At 39.0% G+C, this 11690-nt stretch overlaps 1 protein-coding gene across 2 annotated transcripts in view; it reads left to right on the forward strand.

Annotated features, from left to right (window-relative positions):
* LOC125919259 (phospholipid-transporting ATPase FetA-like) overlaps window positions 1-11690 on the forward strand; it is a 103014-nt gene that overhangs the window by 70710 nt on the left and 20614 nt on the right. For both annotated transcript variants that reach the window (XM_049625868.1, XM_049625861.1), the window contains exons 14-16: window positions 382-590; window positions 2674-2717; window positions 9802-9967. In XM_049625868.1, the coding sequence (XP_049481825.1) occupies window positions 382-590; window positions 2674-2717; window positions 9802-9967 (419 nt within the window). The remainder of the gene's footprint in view (window positions 1-381; window positions 591-2673; window positions 2718-9801; window positions 9968-11690) is intronic.

The raw sequence follows: 11690 nt of genomic DNA on the forward strand, positions 1-11690 counted from the left end.
CCACAGTAATCCTCTAATTAAACCTAAACAGCCTTTTATTAGGTAGTTCATAATTCTACCAGGCCTTGCATTACTGCAAAAGTTCAAAACTTTTTATTTTTCCTGGATATGTTTTGGAAAAAGAAAAAATGAAAGGGGGTTATGCCTCAGCAAAATTAATGAAGTATATCCGGATCCAGATGGTAAAGCACTGAGTGAAAATGGTCGAGATCAGATTTACATTGGGTTGGCTGGTGGGAATGTCCTTCAAAATCCATGGTAGGTTCCCAAGGAGGATATTCTGATTTTCAGATGCTGGCCCTGACCTATTAAGAAGGAAACCAGGATTATGTATTTGATATGTTCTAACCCAGGACGCTTCTTTTCTTGCTTTCTCCATAGTGTTGAGATAATAAGATTGGGCAACAGTTGCTATATCAACTGGGATCAGAAGATGTTTTATGCACCAAAGAACTCACCAGCACAGGCTCGCACCACCACCCTTAATGAGGAGCTTGGCCAGGTCAAATACGTGTTCTCTGACAAAACAGGAACCCTGACTCAGAACATCATGGTTTTCAATAAGTGTTCTATTAATGGGATGTTCTATGGTATGCATGTCTTCCTGCTTTCCCTGAGTCCTGGGGAAATTCTACTTTGCAGATTGTTTTCAAGAATAATCTGCCTCTAATTCTATATACCTCTGAAATTCACATTTATCTCTTATTCTCACAACCTTCTTTACTCATTAAACAAAGATCACCTACTCCATTCAGTTGCTTACCAAAAAGCATTTATTTCACACCTTATAGAGGTAATCCATTGTGTTGGACATTGGAAATACCAAGATGTACAAGACTTAATCTCTGTCCTCAAGGAATTCCCAATGTCTTGAGAGGGTCAGTTCACTCTCATATTAAATCACACAGAGAAACCAGCATATTGTTGAAGCTGCTAATCTCCTGATTCCCCCTCAGACCAATAAGCAGTCTTGAGAGAAGCCATCAAAGGATAGTCAAGTTGGTTGGGCAGGGTCCCCAATGCCCAATTCCTCATCCATTTCATGCCTTAAGCCTAAACTTATTTTTGTGACAGGGTTAAGTCCTCGGGTATGTGAACATTCATGCCCAATGCACTAACTAGCTGAGGAAGGCAATCACATCTAAAAAGGTAGAGCATTTCTACTCTGGGGTGATGAAAAAGCTTTGAAACTAGAGAGATGTGTAGTATACAACATTGTAAATGCACTACCTGCCTCTGAATTGTACACTTTAAAATGGTTAATTGTATGTCATATGCCTTTCACCTCAATTAAAAAATAATTAAAAATTTAAGATTAAAATTTAAGATTAAGATTTTTTTAAAAAGCTACTATTTCCTATTATCCCTGCCAAACAACTTTTCCTATGTATAAACTCTGAAAGCCTATTTTTAGATGAGTTGATTTGGGTAAAGATCTTAATTCTCTGTCTCATTATAAGATCTGATGATACACTGGGTAAGGTTGAAAGGGCCATGGGTGTTTCTTCTTCTTTTTTTTTTTCTAATTATTTTTTAATGTTTATTTACTTTTGAGAGAGATAATGAGTGGGGGAGAGGCAGAGAGAGGGAGAGAGAGCGAGAATTCTAAGCAGGCCCCACCTTCTGAAGACCCCACAAACTATGTGGGGCTTGAACCCACAAACTATGAAGAGTCAGAGGCTTAACCGACTGAGCCACCCAGGTGTCCCAAAAGGGCCATGGTTGTTTCTATGCTTGACATAAGACTCTTCCACTGCTATTTTGTTTATACTATCTGCTAGCCAAGAATCCTAAACATTCTTGCACTATTTTCATATTTCTTCTAGGTAACTTTTCTGACTGGAGGGCTTCATGAAATAGAAGGTCTTTCCCACATCCAGTGACTAACTTCCAGCCTCACCTCACACTTAAGGGAGAAGAGTTGGGGCCCAAGCAAATGACCTCTTACCATTAGATTGGGGAGTGGAGCTTACTGGGACACTAAGGGCTGGGTGGCCTGAGGAGATTCAAGGAAGCTTGATGGGAAGTCTGGGATGATAGAATCAGAAGCAATAAGCTGTTAACCTTCCTTTAAATTACGATATGACCCCATAAATCTATTCCTAGGTATATTCCCCTCAAAAGATGGAAAACAGGGATTCAAACAGATAGATATATGCTGGCATTCATTGCAGCATTATTCACCAATAGCCCAAAGGTAAAAACAACCATGTGTCCGTCAACAGATGAATGGATAAACAAATTGTGGTATATCCATTCAAAGCAATATTACTAAGTCATAAAAAGTAATGAGGTTCTGACACATGCTACAACATGGATGATTCTTGAAAACTTTATACTAAGTGAAATAAGCCAAACACAAAAAGAAATAGTGTATGATTCTACTTATATGAAATATCTAGAATAGACAAATTTATAGAGACAAAAAGTGGAGGTTACAGGGGCTAGGGATAGGGAGGAATTGGGGAGTTTCTGTTTAGAATGCTGAAAAAATTTTGGAAATTTATAATGGTGATTATTGTACCACATTGTCAATGTGATTAATGACACTGAATTGTATGCTAACAAATGGTTAAATTTTTATGTTATATGTATTTTATCACAGCAAAAAAAATAATTTAAACATTTCTTTAAAACCCTTGCCAAGTCTCTGCTCTCTTTACTTATCAACAGGTCATGTCTATGACAAAAAGGGAATGAAAGTAGAAGTCTCTGAGGTGAGTGATTACAGTTACCTGTGATATGCGTGAGAGCTGAGACCATGCTAAACAGCAGCATCTTTGACACAAATTGAGAGTCCCTTAGCCCCTGAAATAGTAAAGCTTTTATTGGCCCATAATATCAGAAAGCATTATATAAATGACCTATGTTTATTTGAGGGGATTTGGGTTTGTGCTTTAAAATCAAAATAGCTTTCTTTCTTTTTTCTTTTTTCTTTTTTCCTATTTGAAAAATAGTCTTTCCTCATATTAAAAAAGTCCAGTCAGGGTGCCTGGGTGGCTCAGTCGGTTGAGCGTCCAACTTCAGCTCAGGTCATGATCTCATGGTTCGTGAGTTAGAGCCCAGAACTCGAGCTCACTACTGTCACTGCAGAACTCTCTTTGGAGCCCCCTCTCTCAGTGCCCCTCCCCCACTCAGGCTCTCTTTCTCCAAAATAAATTTGTTTTAAAATCCAATCAATACAGGGGCGCCTGGGTGGCTCAGTCGGTTGAGCGTCCGACTTTGGCTCAGGTCATGATCTCGCGGTTCGTGAGTTCAAGCCCTGCGTCGGGCTCTGTGCTGACAGCTCAGAGCCTGGAGCCTGCTTCAGATTCTGTGTCCCCCTTTTCTCTACACCCCACCCCTGCTTGTGCTCTGTCTCTCTCTGTCTTTCAAAAATGAATAAACATTTTTAAAAAATCCAATCAATACAGAAATGTATGAAGAAGAAAGTGAAAATCGTTCAATCTTCTTTAGAAAACCAATGTAAAATTTGGGGGTGTATTCTTTCACGTGTTTTCCATGTGTGTATATGCACACACATATACATCAAGATCTAATGATAGACGGATGGATGGATGGATGGATGGAAGGAATGGAGGGAGAGAGGAAAGAGAACAAAGGGAAAAAGGAAAGAAAGAGGAAGCATCATAGCATGTATCCTATTTGCAGCCCCCTTTTTATTCACTTGACATTATATTCTAGTCCCATTTCCATGTCAGTAAATTTAGGTCCACATCATCATTTTGAATGAGTGGCATATCCATTTGTATTAGTGTACCTTAATTTATTTAACCAATCCCCTATTTTTATTCCATTTTATTTTGTTATTATTATAAATAGCACTGTGGTAAGCACCCTGGTACTTACAGTTTTGTCTCTTCTTCTGATAATTATTTCCTTCGAACGAACTCCTGGGAGTGAAACTGATTGGTCAAAGGGTAGCCACATTTTTAGCACGTTTAATATTGCCATATTGCTCCTAGATAGATTGCATCAGTTTATAATCCCACCAAAAATATATAATAATTATTTTTTCTCATATCCTTATGAGTACTGAGTATTAATAATTTTTTAATCTTTAGAAATTTAATTGGTTAAAATGGCATCTCATGTTATTTACCTCTCTCTGATTACTAATCAGATTGAATCATTTTTATGTGCTTATTTCCCCTTCCCACTTTATTGCCTGTTTATAGTTATTTTCTCAGTTGCCCGTTCATATTCTTTGCCCTTTTTTTCTTACTTGAAAGTACTTTTTATAAAGTAAAAATAACAACCTTTCCTTTGGCACATACAGTACAGTTACTTTCCCCATTTTTGTCTTTTGGGTTTTGTTTATATTTTTTTCTGTGTAGAAGTTTTTTTTTTTTTCTGTGTAGAAGTTTCTAATGTATGTGATCAAATTTGTCATGTCAGTCTTTTTCCTTTATAGCTTCAGGAACATTATATTGCAACATACTGAATAGTTGTATCCCACACAATTATAAAAATATCTTCCTATTCATTCTTTCTATTTCTAGCTGGTTCATTTTGACTATTTTCTCCAGTATTGGATCTCAGCTTTTGTTTATAGATTTGATATTAAACATCCCTTCATAGGGCTTTGTCCGTTACCTTTATGATACTCCTCACCCTATCCCTTTCCTTCTATAACTAATTCCAAACCCTTAGTCACTTGACTTATATACCAAATAGCTAACTCCAGCTCCCAACTACTTTCTCACCCCTATCTATCCAAAGAGATTGGGAAAGGGATAGAAAATCTACTTTTTCCCCCCTTAAATCCCCTTCTAGAGACTCTGCAAATGACTTTGGCAATATAAACAAAGTTATAGCTTATAGGGAATAAACTGTTATTCTGGAGTTTCTTTCCCCTACCTCTTCCTTCCACTACTGATTAATCATAACATGTGTTCCACTGGATCACTGGACTCTTTTTTCTCTTGTAAACAAGCTTACCTGTTGCCTCATCTCTTCATAAAAATGATTTCTTCTCCCTGCCTTGATTGACTTTCCCTGAGAACATCCCTTTTCCTCCATCTCTCCTATTCTGCATACCAAAAGCCCAAATGTATTGTCTTCATTATCCTGTGCTAACTTTAAACCGTTACTTTTTCTTCCTCTTATAATTTTTCCTCCTGTGATGCTTATGACTTCTGGCAATGCTCCTCCTTAACTCTTCCTGTCATTGACATCTATGCATCTTCTGACTTCTTCATCTCATTCACTGAGGACTTTGAAAATTGGCTCCTATTCTTCCTCTGTACCCAATCCCTACTATCATCTTGGGTGGTACTGGCTACTTTATGGATGATCGGTCACCATGGATGCTTTCAGATGTCAGAAAAAATATGCCTTTCAGATGACCTGTAGTACCCCAAAAATCTTCATCACCCTTTTCCATGTCACTATCTAGAATTGTACTACTCTGAAATTGTAAACTCTCTCATCATGATCTCTGGTCACATACCTTATTTCTCTATCTCTCTTAGTACTTGACTTCTGCTATATATGCCTGCTTTCTTATCTTTGGAAAACTCACAAGCCCTCAGCTCTCCTTTTTCTCCAAGTCTGTCAATTCCTCATGGCTTTACTTCCCTTCCTGTCTTGCCCCCATCTGTACCCAGGATCATAAATATCCTCAGTACCTTACTAGTCCTTTTTCTCTTTAATCACTCACCAAATCTCAACCTTTAATTAACCAAGCCATCTATCCTTCTCTGTTCTAATCTCAGAGTGCCAAGCACTTTTTGGAGATCACAAACTCATTAAAAATTCAGAAACTCCAACCTCTTTTAGGCTTCCAATATTATTTGGATAATTTTTTACTAATTTGTGGTCAGCGTCATACTTAATTCTGCATGTTAGCTATTCTAGAATTCACCCTCAGGCCTTCTACTACATCCCCCTCTGTCCCCAATATGCAGCAGATGATATTGCCTTCAACTTTACTGAGAAAAATTCAAACTATCCCCTAAATATCCTTTTCCATACATACTTCAGAACACACCTTTACCTAGTTTCCTTCAGTCTCAAAAAAGGTATCCTGTTTTCTTTCAATACAAGTCTCTTTGTATATTTTACATTCCATCCCTTTCTACTTCTTCAGGAACCTCAGTCAGTCCTGTATTCGCTCCTTCTTAATATCTGAAAGTTATTCTTCTTATGTGATTCTTTCCCTTCAGCTCAAATTTTCCCTTCCTTATAAAAAAAAATACTTAGTACATCCCTACAATGGAATATTATTCAGCAGTAAGAATAAATGAGCTATCAAGCCACACACACAAAAGGAAGAACCTAAAATGCATACTGCTAAGTGAAAGAAGCTAATCTGAAAAGGCTACATACTATGATTCCAACTATATGACATTCTGGAAAAGGCAAATTAGTACAGACGGTAAAAAGATCAGTGGTTGCCAGGGTCTTGGTGAGAGGTGGAGAGAGAGATGAAGCAGTAGAGCGGAACACAGGAGAGTTTTAGGGCAGTGGAACTATTCTGTGTGATGCTGTCATGGTAGATTCATTACAATATGTATGTTTCAAAACCCATAGAACTGTACAGAATTCTGTAAACTATATACTTTAGTTCATAATAACGTATTAATATTTGTTTGTCGGTTGTAACAAATGTACTACACTAATGTGAGATGTGAATAGAGGAAATCAGAGTAGAAAGAAGAGAGAGATAATATATGGGAACTCCTTGTACTTTTGCCCAATTTTTTTGTAAACCTAAGACTATTCTAAAAATGAGTATTAACTTAAAATAAAATAGTTTAAAAAATTAGTTAAAATAACCCTAAGCCCATTAACCAGAGGTAACCACTAAAAATAAATTTTTATATTTTATTTTGACTCATATTTTAAAAAGCACTTAGAACCATTCCTGTATTACCCTCTAGACATTGTCTGTCTCCCATCAGTCCAAAATACTTACTGAGTATCAACCATATGTCAGACTTTGAGTAAATGCTAAAGGTTGGAGGAAAACAAAAGAGACATTTTCCCTACCTTCAGAGAGTTGGCAGACTTGAGAAGGAGCCATATAAGTAAACAGGCAATTACAGAGGTCTCTAACTCCTCACCTTTCTTTAATTCTTCAACCTACTCTCTGTAATAAGATTCTGTCCTATGATAGCCACTGAAACTATCCTAGCCAAGCTCACTAATGACTGCCTTGCTGTTAAGTCCTTACTCAACTTCTCTGCAGATTTTAACACCTAAACTCCACTTTTTCTTAAAGTTTTCTTGTCCATTGGGTCCTGTTAAATAGCTCTGTTCTTGTTTTTTCTTCCTGTCTGCTTTTTCTCATCAACTTGGCCATAGGGACTGATGTTCTCCAAGGCTCTATTATTGAACCTCTTCCCCATCTGTATCGTCTCCCGGAATAATCTCATGTATTTACATGACTTTAACTACCACATACTTACTGATGAACTCCAAATACATCTATCAAAGGAATCCTTTGTAGCTCCCTCCCACCCATGGCCAAGGCTAAAGATACTTTATAAAAACTATTTATAGCTATGTCACAGCATCTCCAGGAGTTTCTTCAGTTGCCACCTCTACCTTCCATTCTGAATCCACTTCCTTTCACTTGATATCCCCAGTTTCCATTCTTTTGTCTGGTACCTGGATTTGCCTTTCAACCTTTTTTAACTGGTTGTTTGGCTTTCAATTTCAGAATTATCCATGAATGCTACTTCTCAGGTCATGCTGTACTGCAGCTCCAAGCCAGCCCTGCCTCACTGCTGTACCCAGCCAGGTGCAGTATTCTCAAACATTACTTGCCTGGAAGAGGAGATTAGAAACTAACTCAAATCTCTTACCTAAACTTCAAAACTATATAGGCCTGCTTTCATTACTACCTGTTAGTCCTTCAAGTATCTCCAATTTAGTCCATCAGAAACCTCCTCCTGACAGGTATCCTATCACAGTGAATGAAGAAATATAAAATTATTCTTAACTCTTTCCCTCTGTCACCCCTCATATCATGTTGCATAATTCTAGCTCCCTATATATTCAAACCATCCCCTTATTTTAATATTTATTGTTACTATATCATTTCTCTTGTGGATTACTGAATGATCTGACTGATCTCCCTGCTTCTCATCTTGCTAGTTCCAGTATATCTTCCATGCTGCTACCAGAGGACTTTATCTGACACAAATCTAATTATGTCACTTTCTCTTTTTTTTAATGTTTATTTCAGAGAGAGAGGGAGACACAGAATCCGAAGCAGCTCCAGGTTCTGAGATGTTAGCACAGAGCCTGATGTGGGGCTCAAACTTACAAACTAAGAGATCATGACCTGAGCTGAAGTCAGATGCTTAACCGCTGAGCCACCCAGGCGTCCCTAATTATGCACTTTCAGCAGAAAATTGCTGTGACTCCCTATTGCCTATAAGATGGCAATGCAGGATCTACCTCATGCCTACCTCTTCAGCTTTTCTCACATCACTCACCAGCTTCCAGTTCAAAGAGTGTGCCAGTGTAAGAGCCCAGCTCTAGAAAAGCCTCAGGAGATACTATATGATGAATTATCTTAAATTACTGGAACCGCAAACTTCCCAGAGCTTACAATTCTGTGGTTGGCCAGGTCTGGGGCTTGGCTCTGGACCTGACCATACTTTAACACCACTATGACAAAACTCCTTCTAGATGTGATATAGAAAAGAGCCAATATAGCTCACTAAAACTTCCCTTTCCCTGACACAGCACGAACCAGGACAGTTGTGTCTGTGCTTGACATATTGGGGCCTAGCACAGGTAGCACCACAACTACAAAGAACTGGAAAAGTATCCTTGAGAATCCTGGTATGGATTGGAGAAGTTTGTTACTAACATCACACTCCAGGATGGGGTAAAAGAAGCTCAAGGCCAAATCAAGTCAGAAACAAATGTTTACCCAAGGTGGCCACCAGAAGCCTAGCCAAAATAGAGAATGAGAGTCAATATCTAAAGGAACCAGGAAAATGTTAGTGAATATTAGGTCCAGAGATTGAGGTAAGGGCAATGACCATGAGGGTTAGAAGCAGGAAGGAACCAGAGATGCTGACAGATCAAGTAAAATGGCTCAAAATTAAGTCTGTGATAAACAAGTATGTACTGAAGCTTCCTTGTTATATACTCTTGCCTCTATCTTGCAGTATTTGTCTCTAGCCCCTGTAGAATTAAATAGAAATAGTGCAACACAGTGATAGTCACTGTACTTAGGACTCAGTTCCCTTCCCAGCCCCCAAAATCAGACAGAGGACAGCCAGAGACAAAACTTTTTCCCGATACCATTTATTAATATGGAGCAGTTACCTCCTCATATCTTCAGGTTTGGTTATCATGGATTTGGGACTTAGAAGCTCTCTGCTGTCAGCACAGAGCCCGCTTTGGATCCTCTGTCTCCCCTCTCTCTGCCCCTCCCCTGTGCACACGTACTTTCCCTCTTCCTCTCCTTCCCCCTCCCTGTCTCTCTCTCTCTCTTTCTCTCTCTCTCTTAAAAATAAACATTAAAAAAAGAAGAAGAAGAATAGAACGTGAAGATGGCCACTGATCATTCAGGGTAGCTGGGGAAGAAAGGGGGCAAGAAGGGTCTGCCAGGCAGTGCTCAGCTTGTCTCCTATGGGATGGATCTTTCCTGGTCCAAGGGAATGATGAGAACTACAAAGGCCTTAGAAACCAGCACAAAGTCTCCTCCACTTATCTTTCTTTTCTCCTCCCACCCTCCTAAGAATTCTCATCATGTTCCAGAAGCTGTCCCCAAATAGATCTTCTGTAAAGTGTCAGGCTGCTACTAAGAAGTTTGTTCTGACTTCTGTGTTCCAGGAAACAGAAAAGGTCGACTTCTCCTACAACAAACTGGCTGATCCTAAGTTTTCATTTTATGACAAGACTTTGGTAGAAGCAGTGAAAAAGGGAGATCGCTGGGTACACTTGTTTTTTCTCTCACTCTCATTGTGTCATACCGTGATGTCAGAAGAGAAAGTGGAAGGTGAGGAGGGGCCTGTGGTCTCATGGGCTAAGAATATGTCATAGAACCTAGGATGGCTACAGGTGGGTTTGGCTTGATATCATTTATAATGGCTTAATCTAAGAACTTCCTAATAGGGAGTGTTGTCCAGCAATGGGATGGATAGACAAGTAGTGAGCTTCCCATCACTGGAGATATTCAAGTAGAAGACAGCCTCTTGGTCTTAAAGAGGATTCAGTCATTGGATAGGGGCCAAATGATGCTATCTAGGGAGCTTCCAATCTTGAGATTCAACAATGTTCTGTCACAGAATCTATCTGAATTGTCCCCAAGATCAGCCACATTATCTCTAACAAGGCTTCCTGAAGGAGGAGTTGAGTTGTCCTCTTGTTGCTTCATAATTTCAAGGTATCCCCACATAGCCTGGTTTCTTTAACAATCAAGTATGACTGTGACACCCATGAATTTACTCAAACCTCTTTGACAAACAATGAATGAGAAATGACTGATTAAAAATGAAGAATTTTTTTGGTAACAAACAAGAATTTTGGCAACCAAATAAATCATATCCTTTAAGGCAACGTACCTTTAGTGTAATACCCTTAGTAACACCTTATATTTGAATATTTTTTAAATGTTTATTTTGAGAGAGACATAGTGTGAGTGGAGGAGGGGCAGAGACAGAGGGAAAAACAGAATCCAAAGCAGGCTCCAGGCTCAGAACCATCAGCATAGAGCCTGATGCCCAGCCTGAACCCACAAGCTGTGAGATCATGATGTGAGCTAAAGTCAGACACTCAACTGACTGAGCCACCCAGGCGCCCCAGTAACACCTTTAGTTTTACAAATTGCTTACATTTATATTATCTCCCACAAGCTTCACAACAGCCCTCTTAACTAAGCATAATGAGAAAAATTACCCCAGTTTTATAGAGGGAAACTGAAGCTAAAAGAGATTAAATGACTTGCTTAAAATCCTATAGTTAAGAAGGGCAAAGATAAGAACCCAAATCTCATTTCTCTTGGCCCAGTGAGATCCCATCCCACCACAGGTATCTCCAGACCTGGCATTCTAACAAGTTGCTATTATTTGAAGCATATTTGGGCTTGTCATTTTTTATTGACTTACGTGACAAAGTAGGAAACAAACAAGAAAAATAGTCTTACTGTTTCATAGATACATCTTATGTCTGACCTAAAATTATGTGTCCCGTGTGACTTATCCACAAGTATAAGACTCTGATGATGCATAACTGTTTTTAAAAATCAAATTGCCTGGGGCACCTGGGTAGCTCAGTCGATTAAGCTTCCAGCTCTTGATTTCAGCTCAGGCTATGAGCTCACGGTTCATGAGTTCAAGCCCCACAGTGAGCTCCATGCTGACAGTGTGGAGCCTGCTTGAGATTCTCTGTCTCCCTCTCTCTCTACCCTTCCCTTACTCTCTCTCTCAAAATAAATAAACATTTAAAATAAAAAATCAGGGGCGCCTGGGTGGCTCAGTCGGTTAAGCATCCGACTTCAGCTCAGGTCACGATCTCACGGTCCGTGAGTTCGAGCCCCGCGTCGGGCTCTGGGCTGATGGTTCAGAGCCTGGAGCCTGCTTCCGATTCTGTGTCTCCCTCTCTCTCTGCCCCTCCCCTGTTCATGCTCTGTCTTTCTCTGTCCCAAAAATAAATAAACGTTAAAAAAAATTTAAAAAAATAAAATAAAATAAAATAAAATAAAATAAAATAAAATAAAATAA

Source organism: Panthera uncia, chromosome D4 (assembly GCF_023721935.1).
Source record: "Panthera uncia isolate 11264 chromosome D4, Puncia_PCG_1.0, whole genome shotgun sequence".
NCBI classification, from domain to species: domain Eukaryota; kingdom Metazoa; phylum Chordata; class Mammalia; order Carnivora; family Felidae; genus Panthera; species Panthera uncia.